The 25,888-nt window shown below is 38.1% G+C and overlaps 1 protein-coding gene across 4 annotated transcripts in view; it reads right to left on the bottom strand.

The window, feature by feature from the left end:
* Positions 1-7,695: 7,695 nt before the first annotated feature.
* Positions 7,696-25,888, bottom strand: part of LOC107842460 (E3 ubiquitin-protein ligase listerin) — a 34,217-nt gene continuing 16,024 nt past the window's right edge. Inside the window, exons 8-17 of one of the 4 annotated variants that reach the window (XM_047396966.1) lie at positions 25,164-25,813; positions 24,576-25,047; positions 23,417-23,859; positions 15,151-15,883; positions 14,136-14,844; positions 12,894-13,948; positions 12,326-12,784; positions 10,713-10,943; positions 9,360-9,444; positions 7,696-7,919 (exon numbers count right to left, since the gene is read on the bottom strand). In XM_047396966.1, the coding sequence (XP_047252922.1) occupies positions 7,888-7,919; positions 9,360-9,444; positions 10,713-10,943; positions 12,326-12,784; positions 12,894-13,948; positions 14,136-14,844; positions 15,151-15,883; positions 23,417-23,859; positions 24,576-25,047; positions 25,164-25,813 (4,869 nt within the window). In that variant the 3' untranslated portion in view covers positions 7,696-7,887. Of the gene's footprint in view, positions 7,920-8,635; positions 9,239-9,359; positions 9,445-9,926; positions 10,294-10,712; positions 10,944-12,325; positions 12,785-12,893; positions 13,949-14,135; positions 14,845-15,150; positions 15,884-23,416; positions 23,860-24,575; positions 25,048-25,163; positions 25,814-25,888 lie in introns of those variants that run through there. The other 3 variants (XM_016686312.2, XM_016686310.2, XM_016686311.2) reach the window with 3 other exon arrangements.

Genomic DNA, 25,888 nt, shown 5'->3' with positions numbered 1-25,888 from the left:
ATCAATGGGTACAAAGACCCCAATACACAGAATCTAAGGGAGAATAAATATGAACGGTTCCAAACTCAAATCGACCGACTAACTCATCAACTAAGGCGCCAAGCGCACCATCTCAAACTTAATATGCCACAACATCACGAGGTTGAGTTGAATAACTGACTCTCATCTGGGGCACTCTCTGAACCAATGTTTTATCTCTCCATAACTAAAACAAGCTCCCAGAAAAAATACCAATTGCATTATATTGATGGCATAGCCTCTTGCTGCCACCTTCATAATTCCCAATACATGCTCTCTCTGTGGCCCTCACATAATCAACAAACTGAGAGGAGAAAGATCCAGTTGTTGTCAAGTGCTCTGATGCTAAATGGAGTGACAACGATAGTCCTCTAATAACTCTATACACCATGACCTGCTCAGAAGGATATAGCATAGGACAATGACTGTCCCACTCAAGAAATTGAATCTCGTCCTCTGAAATAGGTAAAGGATTGTGATGAACACCAATAAACCCAACTCCGATCTGAGAACTTCTCAGTGAATCAAATGTCATCCATGGTTTGAGGGATATATAACATGACTTAGATCCCTAGTGCTGAACTTCAAAGGGATGAAGCAGTCACGAGATCAACTGGAACTTAAGTTGGCCCTAAATACTTTGGCTAATGCTGAAAATCTTCAATATCCATCCCTGACTCTCTGTTATAACGTTGTGTTGATGCTCAAAAAACATGTGTCAAAGTCCCATCCGCATACATCAACCATCTCGCCTCACCCATTCGGGATAGAATAGAGTCAAAAAATGTTCTTGAGGATTATAAAAATATGGACACATAACAAGGAGTCAAGAAATGAATTTCCTAAGAATGTCCCTGTATCCTCCCAAAGATAGGTTACGAATGTCTCCGCACTGTTCTGCAAGAATCTACCAAACACTTAGCTCTTGGACTTATACACCAATGAACCTAGGCTCTGATACTAATTTTTCATGACCTAATTTCTCATATCATGATAGAGCCTACTATAACCCACCAGTAGGCAAGACAAATCTAAAGTCTGGAACGACTAATAACAGACTACCCAACTAGATAAATGAAAGAAAGTGGAATGCATGAAATAAAAGATCAATTACACAACATAGTCCCAAAATGTGGTGATATCAGTACAAGAGCTTCTACATAACAAGATTCCAAAGTGAAGTACAAATGAATATACTAATACACCTCATCTCTGAATACAACATAGAGACTAGTCTAGTACATGAGATGGAGGTAAGTAATACTCCGAACATCAGGATCCACTCTAAGTCTCTGAACCATGGCTTCTCCACACGATGCACACATCAACAACAACAACCTATACTCTGATCTACAAGCTTCAAAAGTGTAGTATGAGTACCAAACACGTGGTACTCAAAAGGCAACTTCCGACTGAGATCCAAAGATAAAGCAAACATACATAACATATAAATAAAATGGAAACTATATCCAAGTGTCCATCAACCATATAAGACATCTAATGGGATAATAAGGATAAACTATCTTTTTTATGTCCGATAAAAAAGTAGTAAGGATGCACTATCTATTTCCAGCCATATTTAGGAATATCAACACTGTACCATATATCACTGGCCAATATGCAAGTAAGACCAGAAAGAAGATATATATATATATATATATATATATATATATATATATACAGGGCCAAGGAATGAGTATATAATCTGAGTAAATAAAGAAAGGGAGGGATATATGGTGATACCATAGCAACATATAGCTAAGTATGCATATATAACCAAGGCTTACTTGAAACGCATCCTAAGTCATCAGACTAGTTATTTAAGACCTTATAATCATAGCAGGAGCTAGTGCTAGAATACTCAAGGTTCTAATCCCTATATCAAGTCATCAAATGGTCATACATAATCATATAATCGTAAGATAAAAGAGGTCAAAATCATACCACAGTTCTCATTACCGAATCAATGAATAATCTGTCATAAATTAGCCATAACAATGATCATGACAATAATAATAACAATGTCAATAACAACGTGAGTAACCGACTTGTCCGGATAACCAAATATTTAGTTGAGCCTATCACGTGCCCCCACTGCCCCAGGACCAAAAGGTTCAATCAACATATAACACACCATAAGGCATAGTTATCACCCATACCCATGCAACCCCTCTCCCCCATATAGGATGATAGATATAGGCACATACTGGTGATAGGCAATACGTATGAAAGAATAAATGTAAGGTATATAATTAATATCACAAACTTATCCTCATAACCATCACCATCATCATCATAATCATCCTCATCATAATCATCCTTAGAAATTAGACTGGGAATATGTAAGCCATCCAAACTTGAATCAAGAATAAGTATCATTAAAATTCAAAATTGAATTGGTCATAAATATAATCAAGACTCGATATTGAACCGGTCATAAACATAATCAACGTCATCCACATCATCAGCACATGTACATATAACATCAACATTAAAGTCTATCATTGGGTTTTACCTGGAAGTTATATCATAATTCAGCATCTTTCTCCATCTCATACCGAAGAGATGTGTATCTAGAGATGATAAGTACATGAACTCAATCCATAGATAAAAAAGTGTAAATTCGTAAGTCTGTTGCCTGGAGTAAACTTCGAGACTAAATCATTATAAAAGTGTAGAAAAGATCAAAATCTCTCACACCGGAGTAATTAGTAGTACAAATCATAGACCAAAATCTGTCTCGATCGAGTTTTTAAAATATCATTATTAATTTCTATTACTTATAAGTTATTCATTAAGACAGGCATTTATTATTATGAAGTAATTTGTTTTAAGGCAGAAAGCAGACTTTAAATCTTATTTAGTGACAACAATAATAAAATTATAATTTAATTGGAATCATATCAATCATCGATGCAACAATTATGTATGTACCAAATCTATACATACCATCACTAATATACAAATAATGGAATCATAAGCATTAATATATCAATAAACAACAATCACATCCTTTACAATGATAAACACTTTTCAGATGATCAACTCATATCATAACACGAACTTGGGTCCAATAATGTGTGCCAAATAATTATAGCATCATAATCACATACATATCCGAAACCCATATGAATAATCATATCTATACATCATCTCACATTTATAATCCATAGAGTATTTATGAGTCATAACCTCTTCATAAGCCATAAGGCATATCTATAATCATCTCACATCTATAAGGCATAATATATTAATATGCATCTCACATCTAAGAGGCATATAACGTATTTATAAGGCATATTACATTTATAGGCCATACATATAGGCTAGCTATTATAACTATGTCTATGTCTATATTATCTAGCATGTCAATGGACCACATCATAAGTCAAGTTCAGAATGCCATAACATAGCGACAAGCCATAAGTCATAATCCAGGAAAAGCCATCATAATTTACCAAGTCTCAAAGTAACCTTATTCTAAAAGCTCAATAGTCTCAACTATGCCTAACATTCGCAACTAAGTCCACAAGGGATAACACAAGTCTTAGCCTAAGGTGGGCCAAAAGAATCCACTTCTAATCCTCAATTTCCAAATTTAGGCAATTTAAACCCCAAACTAGGCTAAGGTATCTAGTTTAACTTCTAGATGTCAAGTAAGCTATAACCAATCCTAAGATAGGAATTCCTCCTAGAAGCATGGGCAATTAAGTCAACTCCACCTAAATTAAGGTTTCAAGATCACTAGAATGGTCCAAATAAGGTTAATCATACTAACCATGATTCTAATGCTAAAACCACATCCTTAAACCTAGCATCATGTCATATCCATTCTACAAATTTGTTCAAACTAGGGAGAAGGCAATATGATTCTAAAAGTGTAGTAAACATTTCCACTTACGGGTCAAAACCCATATCAAATCCCTAAACATCAATAATTAGGACTAAGTCATTCTACCAATAACCAATCTTAACATTCACATTCACATGCAATATATAACATGCATCATCTTACTAGGAAGAGCAGACAGAAACCTCCCTCGAAGCCAAACTATAAATCTCTGAATCGTTCACCAAATGTCTATCTTTATTTCACAATCCCAAAATTTCATCATAATATCAAAATCATATCTACTTATCAGTACGAGGATAACGATACCCATATTGCACCATTGTACTTCAGATCTAAAAATAACACTAAAAATCATAAGTGGGTCCCACTCATAGAAAATCACATATTCGAGACCAACCCAACATGATATCAAGCTTAAGGGATCAAAACCCTCAAAAATAGGGAAAACCAAGCTAAGTTTGGATAAAAATCAAGCCCTATGGATTTAGGGCTTTGGTCAAATTTTCAAGAAATTCAAGCATGAATTTGAAAGATTCTTACCTTAAATCCGAAGATATTTGTGAAAATATATGTTAATAAAGCTCCCAAGACACCCCTAAGACTCAATTTTAAGTTAGCAAGTCGTTTTAGGATTTTGTCTCTCAAGAATGAGTGAGAATTGGACAAAACATAGGCTAAAGGGTCTTTTATACCCATATTAGGTATCTAGGTGTGGCAATCACACACCAAATGTGCAATTACAATACTTAGCTGTAGGAGCAGGTATGGGGATCGCCTACTCCTTGGTTCGATCGCACTACTTGCTGACAGGTGAAACTTGAAAAAAATTTCAAGTTTCTGCCAATGCCTCGGGATTCATTTAAAATTTCATATATGCAAATGAACTATGTAACCACACTAAATTTGATGTTCTGAATGTGATGGCAAAATTGGATTTTCTATTCGAGATTGTTTTGACCAAATATGGGTCCCACACCCAAATTTCTCATTTTTTAACTTTCCAATCAATAGGTCGAAGTGAGCTCGGATGCCTCAGGACTCAAACCAAAGGTCTACCTAGCCAAAATTTGATATTTCAAAGCTGTTGGTGCAGTTTAAATTTGTATTAGAGATTTTTTTACTGAAGTTTTCACCCGGTGGTTGTTTGAAACCAACAAAGATTTCTAAACAAGAAATTGGCTCTAAAACCAAATAAACTGCCCGATAACCGAACTGTCGGTTCCAGCAAGTCATAAATGAATTGGGGTAGCTATGAAAAATCTCTAATAAAAAGAATAAGTGAAAATATGAAAAATGACCTAAAGGGTCATTAAATTAGTGCACAAGATAAGCTCCAAGATAACTTCAATTGCTCCTTTATGGGATTTTGAGTTTCTTTCTTCTAAGCTGTTGTACTTATAAATTTAAATACTCAGCAAAGACAACAACAATATTAGCATTTGCGAAATAAATATCACAATCACTCGTATTTACACACGTTTGATTGCCTCACAATTGGATCTGCTAGTATTGAAAATTGTATATACTTCGATAGTACATAAGGTATCGATTGCCACTCTTGACCGAATAGGTTCTTATTTAAAGAAAGACGGACGACTAGATTATATACAAAAGAACTTGAATCAAGAAGTTAACTATGAAAAAAAACAAGAAATGCATAAAAAGAAATGGATGATGAAAGAAAATGGGCTTAAAAAAAATAATTAATAAACTAAGTCGGTGAATTACTAGTTGTTAATTAGTTTAACAATCAAAAATTGAAATAAAGAATTAAGAAATGAAACTAAAAACTTGGAACCTAAGCAAAATGGACTTTGGGATGGTTGAAGTGTATTTTGGAAATGTATGGATGCATCCCATGACCTACCCACGCATGTGGACTTTGCAGGTGAAAGCAGAAGCTGCTGGAATGACCTACTAAAGTCATCTACTCACGTAGATAAGGGCGCAGTGGCCCAGACAGAACATTTGAAAACTTCATTTTTCACCTTTTTGTGGGCCCTTTTAGGTTCTCTCACTCCTGGAATATTCCTTTTACTTTGAATATTCTTTTGTACCAACACCAAAACTCTTTTCTCTCTCTTTATTTTGGATATAACACTACTTTTCGATGAATTTTTCCCTTGAAAATATAAATATCCTCAAAAACACCAAGAACAATTTTGAAGATCCAAAATGCACTACTTCTTCATTTTGGCTCGAAATTCCATGAAATTTTAGACCAAGGTTCCCTTTATCATGGAGAATGTTTTCCAACAACTTTTATCCCTTAAATCGTCATAAAAAAATTATTTTTTCAAATCCAGTTGTATTTCTTCTACCTTCAAATCCAAAAAAAAAATGGTGGATTTTTCAACCCTTTGCAAATTGCACCAACTTTTGATCTGAGGTTCTCTTCAATGTAGAGAACACTTCTCAAGTAATTTCAACCCTCAACTTCAACTCAAATGTTGTAGATCTAAGAACCCACTTTTCCAATTTAAGCTCAAAAATGAAGTTTTCTCAAATCCGCTAAAATCAAGTCTCAAGCTCAAGATTCCGACTCAATAACACTAGGAGGAATAAATTCTAGTTTAGAAACAACAAAGAACACTCGAAAACACAAAAATCTTTGTGGGATTTTTATAAAAATGAATTTTTTATTTTTATTTTTTAAAGGTAAATAATCCAAGACTAGAATCTTAAGAACGAATCTAAGTATTGCTTGAATCGTAAGAACAAATCTAAGTATTGCTCTGATACCAATGATACAATCCAAAATATGAAAGTAAAAAACAAACACAAAAACTAGAGAAAATGATAAGAATTGAAAATACGAAAAAATAAAGGATAAAGATAGAGATAGATAATAAGACACAAAAGGAGAAAATCAATGAAACCAAAGGATATGTCAAAACCCTAAAACCATAAGATCCTACAAGAAGCACTTTATTCCTACGAAGACCTTGAGGAAATCTTAACGATCTTGCAACCTCCGTTTATAGGCAAAAATCAATACAAGATTTTCAAAACTACACACTCTCTCAAGAGTTTCATAACATCAACATTCATCAAAAACCACGGAAATAAGCTAAAAAAATTAATATTTATAGTCATGGGCTATTTATTACATATATGAGCCCAAAAGTGACTTAATCTCAACAAAACAAGTAAGTTGGCCGCCTTGGCCCATACGTCCACGCATATGACAATCTATGAGGACACATGAAAGGCGCATGAGTCATCTTTGGGTGCAGGTCAGTCACCTGCAGGTGCAAGTGACTTCGCATTTCACTTTAAAAGGCCTTCAGGCTCCGTTTGACCCTCCAACGACCTCTCCAATGGTCGTTGATCCTTCTTGTATGTATTGTTCACTCCAAAACACTCCTTAAATGGTATCAAGATGGCTTGAAACATATCTAACTTCATCAATAATCATTGGCGCGTTTGTAGTTCTCGGGCTTGCTTCCTTGTTGAAGTTTTGAGATGAATTCGGCTCCGCTTTCAAGCTATCCTCCAAACATGGTGTTGAGCTCTTGAGAGCTTAAAAAGGGTCCTTCAAACATATCTTTGCCTTCTTGAAATGATCGTGGCTTGGATCCCTGTGTTGGTCTTGGATTGTAGTCCTTGAAAGTTCAATGCCGACTTTGGCTTGTAACATTTCCTTAAAGAGATGATACTTAGTCAAGTCAAAATTGTTCTGATTTTTATTTTCCTAACAGGTTGAGCTCGAAATCAAACTAATACCACTGTAAAGGCTAATAAAATTCAGATAAACTTGAAATCCACTAGGTATTCCTTTATTCATAGTTAATCTTCTTTGGAACTGCTACGTTGCCATTTTTGTGTACTCTATTTGCTTTCTTTGTGAAACTTGATGATGTTTGTGGTTTTCCTCAATTGATATGCGCCATTGTAATCACTTTCTCATGTTGCTTAATGGACCTTGAAATCTCTGTTTTGACATTTCGTCACCCTTAGATTTGGTATTTGATTCTGCTCCATGCATATGATAACCTTTCCTTTTGTGGAACCTCCTATAATGAATTGTATGTTAATTTTGGTGTCCCTGCAAAACAAAAAAAAATTGTTAGCAAGAAAAATCCACTGGCGTGTTGCATGTTGCGTGTTGCCTTCTCTTAATGTATGCTCCACCTCCACATTTAGATTAGCCCTCAACAATTTATTTTCTTCATTTCCATAGCAATAATCCAAGGAACTTTCCAACTCCCTTCTAAAATGATCATTAGAGCAAAGGAATCCGTTTCTAGTATAATTGGTACGGAGTTATGCCAAACACAATATTCCAGTCTCTTCCTTTATTCAGAGGTCTTCATTATGCCTTAGTTAGCTCACTAGTTCAGTTTATTCAAATAAAGGTACGTACGCCCTGTCTGTAGACACTCGGTTCAGATGTTTTTTAGGCATCATTAGACATTTTATTGGCTGTCAGTTGGTTGTACTTAGCCTCAGGTGAGTTCAGGTATTCATAATATGACAATTTGTGTTATTCTATTTCAAAGCTCAGTTTATAGTTTATATTTATAGCGATCGTATTCACACTTAGTATTGCACCACGTCAAGATAGACTCCGGGTGAGAAATTGTTCAGACCTAGATGACCTCTTATTATTAATTACTCCCTCCGTCTCATTTTATGTGTAATAGTTTAACCAAACAGGAAATTTAAAAAGTAAAGACTTGATAATTTTCACCAAATTATCTTTTATTAAAAAATGTACTACCAGTTTTTTTAATTAAGTGGGTCTTATAAGTGAAATCAATAGGAAAGAATAACATTATATCTTTAAATAGTTACCAAATAAGAAAATGTGACGTTCTTTTTGGAACGGACAAAAAAAAATGATACATGAAATGATAGGAGAACCTTTTACTTCTCCAAAATTACTTTGTATACTTCCCAACAACTAGAAAATGTGCTGTGCTGTTCTGACCCGAGTTTTATTTAGTTGGGAAGGATGCGTAATCTACAAGTCAGGGAGTCAATTTGGTGGACCAAAAGTCTTTGGGAGTTGGTAACTTAGTATTAGTACAAGATTTTCGTAGAGTATGTCAGAATAACCTCGTACTGGTTATTGGTGACTCTTGCTCCTCTAAATATTTTCAGATATCAAGAAACAACATATAGAAAACATTGAAGATATTATGATTTTTACTGCTGCTTATCCTTGTATTTCCATAATATCGTATGTGCGTTATCTGTACTGAGATTTGTGCATGATCTCTCTCGCACTTTCATCCTTGCATCAAAAAATGGACGAGGACAAAACATAACCAAATCACGGGGCTTCCCTTTACAGCCAAAAACTTTAACCCATAGTACACACCCCCCATCTCCCTCCCTCTTCTTTCTCTCTTCCCCGGCTCTCTGCACAAATTTGAACAGGGAGATTCATGATCACGTTTATCTTTACATCTTTGTTTTTTTAATCCAACTCTATTCAAGCACTATTCCATAACTGCCATTTAAAATAGCAATAAGCAAATACCATTGGAGACAAACTGTGTCAGGTTTTCATCTAGAATTCTGATAATCTTGGCACCCGCTTCACAAGTGCAAATAGCAACATTCAACTGCATGAAACAAGACAACAAATGTCAATTAAGCTTAAAATTCTTATGACTTCCATATAGAGAGAAAACCCTCCCCCTTCAGGGAGGAAAATATTGAAAAAGAACTCCGAGAAAAAACGTCATTTTTTGAAAACAAATGCTGCCTTAGGCGGGGGCTCGGAATTTTGAATAATTAGCTCATTAGTATATTGAAGCTGCTCATCACTCGAACATCTAACAATCTCAACTCTCAGATGAAAATGAAGGAAACTAAACTTCCTGATCACAGAAGCAGAATGTTGTTTTAATTAAGGAAAAAAAAAAGAGTAGAAACTCCAGCCTACCCAGATGTTATCACTTCACATACAGCTAGTAACTGCAAGGTCTTTGATATAATTAAAAATCAGCCCGAGAAAATGCACACAAAAACACGAGAGAGAGAGAGAGAGAGAGAGAGAGAGAGAGAGAGAGAGAGAGAGAGAGAGAGCACTTACACTTAGCTGTAGGAAGAGTATGTCAACCCACAAATGTGGTCATATTCACCAAACTCGGCATAAGAGATGGACAATGAAATCAAGGGTCATCCAAAAGGTGAAATTATATTTAACACGCTAAGAAGGCATCACCACTTTGAATAATACATCAAAAAGGAGATTGACACAATGGACAAGTTGACTTATGAGAAGTAGAGAACCACTTGTAGAGGCAGGCTGAATGGAACTTGTGTTTGCAGGTTTTGCAAGCTAGCCGTGGGAGGCTGTGATTTGAAGTGTGAATGACACTGTAACATATGGGGCACTCCTCGACACCTTCGAATTCCTTATCAAAATTGCTCTTCCATATGCAAATTGCCTCAGCCAAGGCGCCATTCTGCTTTGAGGAAAAACAGACTGTCAACCTTACCCGCAAAGTGTACGCAGGATCAATGAGAATTATCTCAAGTGTTGGCAGGTCATTCAAGAACTACAACTTAAGACCCTAAACAGTTAGTCGGCATCACAGATGGTAAAATACCAATACCTAAAAGTCAGCCCATGGAACCTTGGTATATATAGAAGTGAAGGGTGACATTTCAAATTGAAAAGGTGCGCTTTCGGAAGAAACATATGCATGATCAAAAACCAGAATATCAAAAGTAACGGCTACATATGTCAAAGGCAACAAATTCAAAATTCAAAATTCAAATATAGCAGATGGGAGACTGACAGATTGCAGTTTGAGAACAGAGACATAGAGGAAATGATCAGGGTGGGATGGAAGAATGACAGATCTGAAGCAGTGTAAGACACCTGATTACGAAGAAATGACATCATTGACATTAACCACTTCCTCTGCTTAACCTCACTAATGCCAAGGCTCTTGGTACAATCAACATCCACAGGTCGCAGTGGATATGATGCCGGAAGACGAATTACTAAGTCCATCCCTGTTTCATCTTTCGTGTAGGTAGCCACTACTTCACTAGCAGATTTGCTCACGGTGACGGAGAAATTATCATCAGCAAAACTGGCTTTTTTAATCTGCATTCGAATGAAGGTCAGCGACCCATTTTATGGTTACAAAGAGCATGAGAGTAACTGAGATAACAAATAAAGCTTATGCTGGAAGTAAAGACTTATAAACACAAGCAACTATAGCCTGCCTATAGGTACTTTATGCTCATCCAGACTGGATAACTTTAATTAAGATTTTATAGCAGCCAGTCAGCCAGTAAAACTTCCACTCGGCCAACAAACCTCAGAGAACTAAAAGAAATGTATGACCCTACCACATTCAAAATTAAATTATTCAGATTTCTAGGAAAATCCTGAATTCCTTTACTTCGGTAACTCAATCTCATTTTTGCTCACTATTCATAACCATCTTAAGCTAGCGTTTGGCCATAGATTCCCAAATATTTGGCAAGTCATTTTTTGGGTGAAGTTTCACCATTTGTTTTGACAATAGTTTTTGGAAAAAATATTTGACTTTTCTAAGAAATACTCCCTCCATTTCATAATAAATGAATTGTTGGATTTTGGTACACAGATTAAGAAAAAAGCCATTAAAGACATAAATTTAATACAACTTTCATTTTTACCCCAAAAAAAAAAAGAAAAAGTTGACCTTGTAATACTTTTTCAAAAGTTAATTGGTTGTCAAATCATAAGGGTAAATTTGAAAAATAATTCAATGATTCACTTATTTTGAAACACCAATAAATACCCCAACAATTCACTTATTACGAAATGGAGGGAGTATGATTCATACTCATAAGTTCTAAAAACTATTAAAAATACCCAGAACTTTGTATTATCATTTTATAATGAGCATGTTCCATTATTAAAATTAAACTCATAGATTATACGCTCCACCTGCTTATAAACAATTTCACAATTTCACAGATCAGTGTAGAAGCTACTGAAGTTTACTCAACTCACAAGGAGCATTCAATTTTCTATTTACGTTACTTTTACAAGTTCTATGCAACAATACCATTACACACTTGAGAGTCAAATAACAAGGTTTATTAATGAGATTGGTTGTCATATTATTAGTTGGGATTAATAGATGGTGGGGTGTTTTTTTAAAATATAAAAGTTTGGGGTGAAGTTAAAAAATTTTAAAAAAGAAATAGAATTTGGCCCAAAACTAGCATTTTCTAGTTTTTGCGAATTTGGATTTTTTGCCAAAAAATGACAAATTGTATGGCCAAACACATTTTGCCAAGGTTTTTTCCCAAAAACTGCTACTTTTTATGGCGAAACGGGTCCTAAATATTTTGTCAATTTGATCACTAGAGCCCAGATGGGTAAAACGGACAAGTTTATTCTTGATAAACAATGGAAATCAAAATTTTAGAGTGTCATGAATTCATTTCAATAAATGTTCAAGTATCTAGAGTGTGTAAACGCATTCATACCTGAGAGAGCTCATTCATAATCAGAACGGGGCTACAATATGCTCTGGTGAAAAATTCAATGGAAGATGAAGTAGAACGGTCACGTATATCACTAAACCATCCTCGAACATAAGCAGGAAGAATACAAAGCATGAGGCCAAAAATTGCACCAGCAAGTGAAGCAACTTTTTCTGGTCCGACAGGCCAAAATGATTCCAAGCAAAATAACACAGAACTAGACGTGATGGCACGGGTTGCAGATTTTGCTGCTTCTGACACTGAAGCTGGAAGTTCTGAATCCTTCTTTTTCAAGCTTGATCGTACACAAAATTCCAAAGGGATATGCTGGAAAAGGCAATCTAACACTGTCGAAGTAGCAAATTCTTGAATGTATTGAACCATTCTCTCCCTCAGGGGTGATGGTGATGGTAGTGACACTACATGTGAAAGTAACAAAGACCAAGCTAGAAAGACCTTTATCTGAAAAATTTAAGGCATTTAGCTAACAGAAGTGGTTTATTAATACTTCTCCATCAGCTTTCAAGAAGCATAGGGAGGCATGAAAAATTAGGGAAAACAAAAGGCTAACCCGTTCAAATGCAAGTAAGTCCATTTGAAGAGCTTCATATGGTAGCTTTTCCAGCATGGAAGAAACTTCTGCCCTAAGATGAAGACTTTCTTCAGCAGAACTGTCATTATCCTGGTTGTTGGAGGCATCTCCACCAGAGGAACTTGTCTTGTCGACAGTGTACAAAGCCAAGTGAGATACAGGTTCAGTTGAAAGAATAACATAAGAGGCAAACCTTAGGGAAGGAAGTGTTTTGGGAGAAAACAGCATTGCATACAAAGAGCTAACTGGCCCTTTACTTAGGCCCCAGATTTCAACTGATTTTACAGCCTTGTCTCTTGCAATTGAAGAGGACTCGACAACAAGTGATGCCACTAAGTCCCAGAACTGAGAATGATCAAGAATAGATGAGGCAACAATGGAAGAAGCATCACCACAATAAGAACTTGCCAAAGCCTGCATAGCAGCAGTTGAAAAGAACAACCGAAGAACAGCTTCTATAATATGGTGTTTGGCCATATCCCATCTGTCAATTCTCGAGGGATTAGAAACATCAACAGGCTCTTTTACTTCAAGACCACTTATATTGCAAAACAAAGAAAATCCAATTAGAGCATTGCTTGCTAGTTTTATTGGAGTAGAGTCCTCAATTAGAACAGCATCATTGACCCTCTTCAGCGTAACATCTAAATGTTCACATCTAGAACCATCCGCAATAACATCATTCACATTCTCAGCAAGTTCCTCCATCATCACAACTGCTGCTTCAATCCACCACCTAAAACGGTATAGAACAAACTCCCAATCACCCTCACTAAATTCTTCCCAGCAATAAGCAACGGCAACCGGAATCATTTTTGATAACAAAATCTGCACAACCGGCAGCTTGTTTATCATAGATAATGCAGAACTCTTTCTCTGCTTCTGAAATAATTCGAACAGTAGAATTCTCTCAGTAGAACTGACATATCTTTCTGGTCTTAGCCCTTTCCCTCCTTCAGTTGGTCGCACAGGATAGCAGGATATAACAAGGTGAAACCAATCTTCCATATCTGAAAATACCAATTCCATTACACCTAAGACGGGCAAGTTACAGATTTTTGTGAAATAAGCTTAAGTTGAATGAATTGGAAAAAAAAATCACGTATTAGATGCATAAGCCAACATATATATCTGCCACAAACCACGGCACTAATTTGATTACTTCTTATGTTGTTTCAATCCATAAGAAAATTGACACATTGTAGACAACAAAAAATTTACCTTCTCTCGTTTGCCATGCATTTAAGGGTGGAAAAGACTCTGTTCGCTGGAGCCAATCCATGATAACCTCTTGCACTTCACAACATTCAAAAGAAGCAGACTGCATGTTTGCACTGTCTTTGTCAAATGGAACACTCAATGGTTTAATGATTACATCCATAACTGAAGGAAATATCCTCAAACAATTTATATTTTTTGTTTCGCCCATATGGAGTTTATTCAAAAGTTGATTAAAAAGAAATACTGCTTTGTCCTTTCCCCATACATCATCTACAAACAGTCTTGACAATAATGATACAACAGCTCGCAGAAAGGGTTCTCCAATACTCTCCATGTTTGTAACAGGAGATAAGTTAGAAAGACTCGGTTCTGTGACACCCCCATGAATAAGTGCACCATCGAGCAATATGGCAACAATAGAATCTAACAATTCATCCTCAGGCGTATAACATTCACTATTTAAATATTGACAGAGATAAGGTAAGAAGGAGCACAAGGCATTGCCGCCATTCCATTTCCAAGTGCATAAGATTTCAGCGGCCAGCCAGGCACGAGAATAATGACATTGAGGAGTTGTGGTGGGTTGATAACTAGGATCCTCAGTTGAAGATGGATAAACATTAGAAACAGCACCCACTATGATTATATCGAACCCTATCTTTGTTATAAGTCTGTCTATCAGAGCAACAAACCTGGTGCCTTCTGGGGTCTGCAAAGGGATGAAATACACAACGTTGAGATCTGATACTAATATGAATGCGTAATAAGATGTAACTCACCTTGGAAAAGCTAAAATGATGCCACAAAATGGTACAAAACTAAATAGTTGAATGAGAAAGTCAACAACAATATGTATACTTCCTCAACAAAAAAAGGAAACAAGAATATGTGTCAGTTATAAACCTTGCTGTAACACCCTCTTTTCCAACAAAAACATAGCAGTGAATAGAAAGTAGTGCATGAGGTCATCCCAAAACTGCTCAATATGATTTACATAAACAGGAAGGGCACTCACTTCAATTGTAGCACTCTCAGTTTTCACCAATGCGGCTCTTTTCCCATCTTTTATATCTGGTGCAACCCAAGCAGGCCAAGAATCATTCTGGCTTAGAAATCGGTCTAACAGCTTATGTACCTCAAACTGATCTTGACAGAGACATTCAAGAAGTTCAAGGACCCAGTGACAGCATAAAGATGTGACTTCTGCAGAATCCAGATTTTCATCCTCAAGCACAGCAATCCTTACAGTCTGGACCAAGATGCTTTCCAGATTCCTTCGACTATCTATGTTGATACTAAATAGGAACTGGTTACAAATTTTCTGATGGAGCGCATGCACTAGCTCACAAGAAGCCAACCTTGTCTTTAATTTTTCTGTAGATTCTTCACCAAGTTCATCATTGAAGACAGTAGCCATGTTACATTCCCATTTAATTACAAAAATTGCAGCTAAGATTCCCGAAAGTAGCTCAACTTCATGATGCAAAGATTTCAATGCAGAAAAGCCACCATCAAGCACTTGTAAAGCAAAATTGGCCATCTCATTCACATCCATAGAAGGCGCAAATCCCAGTTCAGTGTGATTGTCTCTCACAAGTATCAGTGAACACGTGTCCTTGACCCATATGAAGGGAGAATCCATCATGAAAGCTGTCAACTTCTTAAGAACCTCCCCAAATACTAGTACTAGTGTACTTCGGGACAGAAAGTTTGTTTCATCATCTCCTGCTATGTCACCAAGAACAGCACTGCAACAGAACAATCAAGCAACCCAAAATAAAACAATAAGAAAAATTAGGGTTTGTGAGTGTTGTGCTACTAACTGTAGTCTTAAGCAAATGAACAGCACCTCCATACCGCTGAAACCTTTGATGGCAACTTCTTTCACACTATCACTGTCAGCATGATGATACAGTGGAATCGTTTTTGTGTAGATCAAAAAAGAGGAAATATGACATTGTTTATCATTGTTATGGTATGCATGGTGTGACATTGTTTCTCATTGTTATGGTATGCATGGTGTGACATTGTTTCTCATTGTTATGGTATGCATGGTGTGTTTGCTCTATCATTGGGCAGAGAGGTTTAAAGAATCCGTCTACACCGATACAGTCACAAGTATAATTTTTCAAGCTTTCTGTTTACCTCAAGCCAACCAAAACTAATGTGGATTTGAGGCATAGGCTCTCTAGTATTCTTTACGTCACAACGATTAGGTTATTATTTGTTATTTCTTGCAAAAAACTTTAAAAAAGGGAAAAGGGACCTTCTCTCTCCAACACTCGCTCACCTTCTCTCTCCAACGGTCACCTTTAACATTTAACGCTCACCTTCACGCTCCACCCCGACTTACCGGCAGCTTCTGACACCGGCGACGATTGAGCCGGAAAAGGTAAGGTTGAACCTCTCTCCCACCCCAGTTCCTTTTTGTACTTCCCCCCCCCCCCCCCCCAAAATTCCCTTCTGGTTCCGTCGCTCTGGTCTCCGGTGGAACTACGATTCCCGCCAACTCGACGCCGGCAACAGTGAGGGATTTCACCTGCGGCAAAATAGGTAGGTCAAACAGGTGGTTCGGGTCAAAAGACGTCCAAATCCCGGCAAGATTGCAGAAGGCTCTCCGGCGACTCTCCAGCGATACTCCGGAAACAAACCAGCAGTCCTTTTACCAGCGACCTTACTCCGGCAACGATTTTTGACATCATATTGACAGAACCAGCAGCTAGCAGGCGTACCGGTGACATCTACACTTTTAGGCATTTAGCCATTTCAGTCAGTTTTTGATTTCCTGTATATTATTTTGCTGTCATGTCCCTGTCTCTTGTTACGGCTTCTGTTTCACTTTTTTGCATCCTTCCTGTTGCTTGTGTGGGTAGTAGTGTCTGGCTGCTTTGGTTGGAGATTGTTGTTGAGTTGTGTTCCGGATTAGTACATCGCTTGACTTAGTATTAATTTGTGGGGTAGACTTTTTCCGCGATTATTCCATCTACTTTACTTCTACCTTCCTTTTCCCGTTGTTGCTTTATTACTATCACCTCTTATGTTGCTTCATATTATTTATCGTACTATCTCCTGTATCTTGACTTGCGTGTCTGTTGTAGTATATTCGTGACTTGCACCGCCCCTTATTATTTGTTTGGCTGTCCTTGGTGCCAGGCCATTAGTGTGCTCTATTTTTCTTACTTGGCTTTGTTTTTTCTCCCTATTTGAGTTTAGTTTTGTTTCTTGATTATTTCTTCTAATTTGTGTGAGCCTTGTATTTCCTGCTGCTGCTTTGTTACTACCATTGTTTATATTTTCTTATATTTCCTTGTAGTAGTGGCTGTAGGCGTTGATGGTTGGATAGGATCATGTCCGAGGAGGTTGGGGCGGGGGGTTGTTGTGGTTGTGGGGGAAGAGGAAAAGGCGGGGGTGGGAGGGAGGCTAAGGTTTGGCCTCAAGGGCGGTAGAGGAAGACGTGTGGATAAAGATGGTAGGCTGAGGGTAGGGTTTTGGAAAATAGGGACTCTTCAGGGTAAGTCCATAGAGCTTGTGAAGATTCTTAGAAAGAGGAGGATTAATATTATGTGTGTTCAAGAGACCAAGTGGGTAGGGTCTAAGGCTAGGGATGTGGATGGTTACAAGCTTTGGTACTCTGGGAGCGAGCGGCGTAGAAATTGAGTTGACATCTTAGTAGATGAAGAGCTTAGAGGTCTGGTAGTAGAGGTAAAGAGGATCAGCAATAGGTTGATGACTATTAAGTTGGTCATTAGGAGGTTTACCCTGAACGTGTGTAGTGCTTATGCGCCGCAAATGGACTTGGATGGGGAGGAGAAGATGCGGTTTTGGGAGGCTTTGGATGAGGTGGTGAAAGGCGTGCCTAGCTCGGAGAAGATTGTTGTAGCAGGAGATTTCAATGGGCACATCGGGGCGTTACCGGGAGGCTTCGGTGATGTGCATGGTGGTTTTGGTTTTGGGGAAAGAAATGAAGAAGAGGCTACTCTATTGGATTTTGAGAGGTCCTTTGGGCTGGTGGTGGTGAACTTGGGCTTCCCGAAGAAGGACGATCACCTGATCACCTTCCGAAGTGCGATAGCCAAGACCCAGATTGACTTTTTGTTGCTTAGGAAAGGGGATAGGGTGTTATGTAAGGACTGTAAGGTCATCCCGAGTGAGAATCTTTCAACCCAGCATAGGCTCTTGGTTATGGATTTGGATATAAAGAAGGATAGGAAGAGAAGGGGAGAGGAGTGTAGACATAGAATAAAGTGGGGCGGCTTGACGCCAGTGAATGCGTGGGAGATAGGGGAGAAGTTGGCGGGAATGAGGGTGTGGGAGTGTAGGGGGGACGTGGATATTATGTGGGATAGGGTGGCTAGGTGCATCAGGGAGAATGCTAGTGAGGTGTTGGGTGTTTCTAGGGGCCGGGCCGAGCATCATCGGGGGGATTGGTGGTGGAATGAAGAGGTTAAGAAGAAAGTGGAGACCAAGAAAGGGGCGTATGCTAAGTTGGTTGAGAGTAAGGACGAAGAAGAGAAGCGGGTAAACAAAAAAGAGTACAAGTTAGCTAGGAAGGAGGCTAAGTTAGCAATTACGGCGACTAAGACGGCAGCTTTTGAGAGCTTGTATGCGGGGTTACAGGAGAAAGAAGGGGAAAAAAAGTTGTTGAGACTCACTAAGGCTAGGGAGAGGAAAGATCGTGACCTCGACCAGGTGAAGTGCATTAAGGGGGAGGACGGTACAGTGTTGGTGGAGGACGGCCACATTAAGAATAGATGGCAGTCGTATTTTCATAGGCTCTTGAATGACGAAGGGAGATCTATTGTGTTGGGGGAGCTGGAGCACTCAGAGAAGTGTCGGGATTTTAGTTATTGTAGACGTTTCAAGGTGGAGGAGGTTAGTGAGGCTGTTCGCAGGATGCGAAGGGGTAGGGCAACGGGGCCTGATGAGATACCGGTGGATTATTGGAAGTTTTCTGGCGAGGCTGGTTTAAGGTGATTGACTGGATTGAAGGCGAAAATGCCCGAGGCTTGGAGGTGGAGTACTATGATCCCTCTTTATAAGAACGAGGGTGACATTCAGAGTTGCAATAACTATAGGGGTATTAAGTTATTGAGTCACTTTATGAAGATTTGGGAGAGAGTGGTCGAGGTGAGGCTGAGACGGATAGTGTCTATTTAGGAGAACCAGTTTGGATTTATGCCTGGCCGCTCGACGACGGAGGCAATTCACCTGGTACGGAGGCTGGTGGAACAGTATAGGGAAAGAAAGAAGGACCTGCACATGGTGTTTATCGACTTGGAGAAAGCATACGACAAAGTCCTCAGGGAGGTGCTTTGGAGATGCTTAGAGGTGAGTGGAGTCCCGGTGGCATATATCAGAGCAATTAAGGACATGTATGATGGAGCTAAAACTCAGGTGAGAACGGCGGGAGGAGACTCAGAGCATTTCACTGTCTTGACAGGATTGCATCAGGGATCTACTCTTAGTCCCTTTTTGTTTGCTTTGGTGATGGATGTGTTGACGCGGCGTATTTAAGGAGAGGTGCCTTAGTGTATGCTTTTTGCAGATGATGTAGTTTTGATTGATGAGACACGAGGCGGTGTGAATGATAAATTAGAGGTGTGGAGACAAACTCATGAGTCTAAAGTGTTCAGGTTAAGGAGCAAGACAGAGTATTTGAAATGCAAGTTTAATGACGTGAGGCTGGAGAATGAGGTGGTAGTCTCACAGGTGGTATGTAAGAGGGATAGTTTCAAGTATCTCGGGTCCATGATTCAGGGTAACGATGAGATTGATGAGGATGTTTCGCACCGTATTAGGGCGGGATGGATGAAGTGGAAGCTCGCTTCGGGGGTGTTGTGTGATAAGAAGGTGCCGCCCAAACTTAAAGGCAAATTCTACAGGGTGGCAGTCCGTCCGGCCATGTTGTATGGAGCGGAGTGTTGGCCAGTTAAGAACTCCCACATTCAAAAAATGAAGGTGGCGGAAATGTGGATGTTGCGTTGGATGTGTGGGCTGACTAGGGGGGATAGAGTTCGGAATGAGACTATCAGGGAGAAGGCTGGTGTGACCCCAGTGGAGAATAAGATGCGGGAAGTCCGATTGAGATGGTTCGGACACGTGATGAGGAGGAGCATGGATGCCTCGGTTCGTAGGTGTGAGAGGCTAGCTTTGGATGGTTTTACACGGGGTAGGGGTAGGTCGAAGAAGTACTGGGGAGAGGTGATTAGGCAGGACATGGAGCAGTTACAGCTCACTAAGGACATGATCCTAGATAGGAAGATCTGGAGGACGCGAATCAGGGCAAAAGGCTAGGGTCAGTTTGGGTCGCTAGTGTAGGAAATTACTTGGTGGGGGTATTATTCTTGTTATGATACCTTGTTTCATGCTTTATTACGAATCTATTTACTTTTCTCTGTTTTCTATTACTTGTGGGTGTCGTATTTATGTTATGCTATCTTGTTCCATGTTTTACTATGAATTTGTTTAGTATTTCGTGTCTCGAGCCGGGGGTCTATCGGAAACATCCTTTCTACTTCTTTAGAGGTAGAGGTATGGACTCGTACATCTTACCCTCCCCAGTAGTGAATACACTGGGTTTGTTGTTGTTGTTGTAGAAAGCCAAAACTGTATACTGCTCCTATGACTATGGCTCATAATGAATTGACAAATTTTACGCTGGCTACCGACTTACCACAAGCCTCCTCGTTTATTCGGTCTTGGGATCAATGTCTCCCCAATGCAGACTTGGCTAAAACTAGGCACAATGGCAGAAAAAGATCCATATAGGTGATGATATCTACAAGTGGGACCATGATTTAGTATTGTTAGAGAACTTCTAATCTTATTGTTATTTATTATAATTACTATTATTCATATATACTTAATTTAATTTTCACTTTTATTTTATTTTATTTTATTTTATATTATTTTATTTTGTATGATGATAACATGAGTTGAGCTTAATGGGGAAGTGAGAATTTTCATATAATCGAGTTGAGATTGTGGGCAATAGTTGTTGTTCAGTTGTTCCTAGGACCGACAGAAATAACCTTTAGTTTGAAAATGATAGTACCAGTTTGGTTTGTCAGCTTGTATCCTCCTTCACCTTATATATACCATTGCTATGCCTATTCCACCATAAGAAGTCCTCTCCTCTCTATAGTCCTTGAAAATTTCCCAGCAGCTTGAACAAATCAACCACACTTGGATTTCCCAATAATTAAGGGTCTCCTAAGGACCAAATCCCAACCTTATTGTGTCCACATTTCACCGTCTTATGCTAATATTGAGCCAAAGCAAAAATATCAGGAAATAAGCCTTTTAGACTATCAGGACCCAACCATTTGTCTATCCAGAAAATAGTTTTGTAGCCATTGTGTACCTTTGATAGTAGATTTGACTTTTAAGGAGAACAGCATCATGATCTCCAAAGACCAACACCATATGGGGTAGTGACTTCTTCAGTCACCTAATTATCCAACTCCCCATACTTGTTCTTAATGACCTTGTACTATAGAGTTTGAGCCTCCTGTGGGTATCTCCATAGCCACTTCACTTTAAGAGCTTTGCTCTTGGTTTTTAAGGTTCTTGATGTCTAATCCACCTTGTCTTTTGCTTCTGATAATATTCTTCCATTTTACCAGATGGATAACCATAACCTTTCCTTTCCCGGTTTCCTTGTCACAAACAGTTTCTCCTGATTTTATCCATCCTTTGAACGGGGTATATGAAATAGGGAAAACATGTATATTGGTATAGCATCTAGGACAGAATTGATCAAGGTTAGTCGACCTTCCAGTGACAAATATTTGATCTCCATCTTGACAGGTTCTTTTCACATTTCTCCATAATTAGGTTCCAAATATCTATGGATCGACTTTGCTCCCAGAGGCATGCCAATATATATTTTCACTTTGTTAATTTAATAATTGAAATTTCAAATAATTCTATTTCTTTTATTCAGTTCTTTAATTCAATTGAATCTATTTATTTTTTTAATAACTATCTGAACTAGCTTGCGCGGGCCTCGACCAATTCCACAGGATACCTGCCACCTTCCACCAGCAATATCCACAAGCAATAAGTACCGGGAAACTCTATCCACCAAGGCTAGGATAGATGGGAAGAAATTGCCTAGTGTTAATTTAATTGAATTTTGTTATCTATTTGACTTTTTCTGTGTGTGTTTTCTTGTGCTGTAAGATTTATTTTGATCTTTTTTTTTTTTTTGAAAAAGAAAAAACAAAAAGACATTGTTTCGATGAAGCGAGCACTTTGCTTCACGCTCTAAGCAAAGCAAGGCCTTAAATCACTTTTTGCCGCTTCACGCTCTCAAAAACATTGGGTTAAAAAAAAAAACTAAGGATAAAGGAAGTACAACTTTAGGCCTTATATACTTAAGTTGTAATCTAAAATATGTGTATTGTATAAGTTAGCATGTATTTCGAAACAGTGTTACTCTCAACATTTTTGTTCTAAATAACGTATATCATACCATATTTTTTAAAGAACTTAAGCCAAATATCATATCAAAACCTGAACTTTTTTATTTCAATTTGATATGCACACCCCTCATGCAGAGGATGTTAAAGAGTGTATGGGGGCTGTCTTATTTTGGCTAATGTTCACCTCATGAGTTATCTTTTAGGGTTGAGCCAGGGCCAAGATTTATTTATCTTATCAAGGAGAGCCAAAGAAGATGTGTAGCAAAAACATTAGCTTAGAATATTCTGGTGTCAATTATTAACTCAACCTTTTACTTGTCCGATTAGATTTTCCCCCTTCCCAAGAGCACTGAGATGTTTATTATACAAGTTTTGAGTTCACAAACAATTACCTAGATTTTAAGGCAAAAGAAAATAACTCTTAGTCCCAATAATACAAACAACAACAACAACATACCTAGTGAAGTGCCATAGAGGGGGCTCCAGGGAGGGTCTAGTATACACAAACCTTACTCCTACCTCAAAGGTAGACAGGTTGTTTCCGATATCCCCTCGTTTCAAGGTAAAACAGTCCAAAGCAATCAAAAAAAAGCAGTAACAAAAGTACAAGAAACGACAAATAGTGACAGAACAGTACTATTAGCAAAATAATACGATAGATCTAATAATGGTTCAAATGATTTTTAAAAATATAATAGTCATAGAAATGACATCCACAACATAACTTATTAGATATCAAAGATAGGCAAACGGGAAAATGAAACCACTTTATCACTAGATAGTCACTATCTAGTAAAATGATGGACTTAGAGAAAGACCTGTGTGAATAAAATATTTCAGGTATTTTTCACATACCGTATAAATGAAACATTTGAAGTTCCAAAAGGTGGAAAAGCTTGAACAACAGAAATGGCAGCAAAATCCAAAAGATTATGATGCATGGCGCTTCTATTGCTAGTTCTTATTTTTGCTTTTTCAATGAGCATAGTCAATAGAGAAAGGCAATCGGAGTTCACAATCCGATCTGCAGAATTCAGTGCTTCCAAATTTGTTGCATGCATAATGATGCTAGCCCACTGTTCTTCTGAGCATTCATCATCAAGTAACGAAAGCAAGAGATCTAGCCACACGCTGGTAGTGGGACCGTTAGCCTGCAAGCACCATGGGATAAAGGTCTCCTTGAAGACATGCAAAAATTGTCTTCCTTCGGATTCAATGCCAAAGATCTCTTGAATTATCTTCCGTGGACCAAATATAGAGACAGCAGCCACCATAAATCTCACTGCATTAGGGGAATCCTACAATTGAAAACCAATATGAGAGAATGAAAGTGATACAGAAACAATATGATAAAAGCCACAGTAATTCTCACTGCAGAAATTCTAGAATCCGTCTGTGCTGAAGAATGGAATCCTAGATAATACAGCAAGTCATACGAGAGAATCAAATTGACACTGAAAGATATTGGTAAAAAGAATCATCAAAGAAAATTTTGATAGGTCACGTGTGAAAGCATTTTATTTACCTATTCCCCGACGAGCAAATACAAATGCATACATATCACTGACGAGGCAAGAATATGGTGAAACCACAAAAGGATCAAATGTTGATAAGCTGAGCTTGGGTTTGGGCTTAACATTATTCATGGAAATCAGTAATGAAACATAAACAAGCCAGATATGCAGATAGAGAAATTTTAGGTTTTCCCTTGAAAGCAATTAATTCCCAAAATATAGTGTTCTCAAAAGAACGAAGGCTAAGCTCTGAACATTCAGTAAAATAAGTGGTCAGCAACTTTTTGTCCACAACGTTTAAAAATAGAGAGAGCAAAAAATAGTGTTAGTTAGAAACTTGTCAACCATATCCAAATTTCCCTTTGTCCCTCACACACTGTCCTTCTCCATTGCTTTTCTTTTTTTTTTTTGGAGGGGAGGCAGCCACGGATTTAGAGCCTACAGTATTTTCTACTCACAAAAACACAACCAAAAGAACACATTACAAAGGAATAACTTACCAGTGTTCTAATCAAGGGGAATAACTTCGACAATGTTGGTCCAACCAAATAAACTAAAGGCCAAGTTTCACCTTTCCTTACTGCTTGTTGATTCACTACTGACAAGAACTCAGTTACCCCTTCGCCATTCGCGACAGAACTGTCTGTTTCTTGAAATACAGCAAGGCAGGTTTGTTGAAATGTTGAACAGAATAGCAAATTCAAATCAGGTTCCAGAAAAAAGATATCTGAAAGGATTTCAACAATGCATTTCCCAAGATCTTGCACATAACCCTCTGGAATTTTGACATTAAGCTGTCTTGATCCCTGATGAGAAGGTCCAATACCATCAGAAGAAAAATCCATGGAAGAGAAGACACTATCCTGGTTCTTTGTGCTGATAGAGAACAGGTATTCATGCCACAGCAGCTTTAAGAGGATCTGATCTGTAAGTGTCTGCTGAAATCTGTAGGAATCTGCGGAATCAGAATACCTGAAAGAAGGAACACATATCTGAGCACAGAAACTAAAAGAAACAGCTCTCGACATAATGATACAAAGCTCACGGGCCACAGAACTTCAAAGGGAAAAGTTCAGTGGACTCTTCACCTATCACTGTTTTTCAGGCTAAATAGAAAACATTCTTTCATTGCTTTAAAAAGTGCAAGACGGTCTAGATGTGACGAATAACTCAAGCTTCTTCCAGCCCACAGATTCTGGAAAACTTCAAGAAGAAACTTCTGTGCTTCAACTGCTTGTGCAGGTACAACATCCAAAAATAATAAGAGAGCGGGGTATGATACTTGCTGTGATCCAAAACAGCCATTTCGAAGAAAATGCCAGAATCTACTTAAAGCAGATTTTTTAACCTTTATGATACTCCAACTCTCTGGAAACTTTTGGGAAAACAGTAAGATCACATCCCACATTGATGAATGGCATGAGGGATCCGTTTCCCGGAAAGCTCCAAGTATTGCATCCGCGAGATGTATAATGTCTGTTTCCTTGATAGCATGAGGAACATTTTTTATGAGACTTCTCATGACTGAATATGTGGCTGAGCGAATAGCAGAGCTCTGAGATTTCAGAAATCCCCGAAATAACTTATGAGTAGATGACAAGCTCTCAGCAAATGAAATAGCTACGACCTTGGCTTTAGAAGCACGCTTTGACTCGGCTTCCGAAACAGGCCTTTCAGATTGTGCACTGACCACAACATCAAGAAGGGTGGCCAATGCCAGTAATGATGAAGAAACTACCTGTAACCAATTAGAGTAAAACAAAGTAAATCAGGACCAATGTGGAATTAAAAAGGGATTGCAAGAATCAAATCT

This window comes from Capsicum annuum, chromosome 9 (assembly GCF_002878395.1).
Source record: "Capsicum annuum cultivar UCD-10X-F1 chromosome 9, UCD10Xv1.1, whole genome shotgun sequence".
In the NCBI taxonomy this organism is placed as follows: domain Eukaryota; kingdom Viridiplantae; phylum Streptophyta; class Magnoliopsida; order Solanales; family Solanaceae; genus Capsicum; species Capsicum annuum.
The sequence above is the reverse complement of the archived record's forward strand: the minus strand, read 5'-3'. Positions and strand labels throughout refer to the sequence as shown.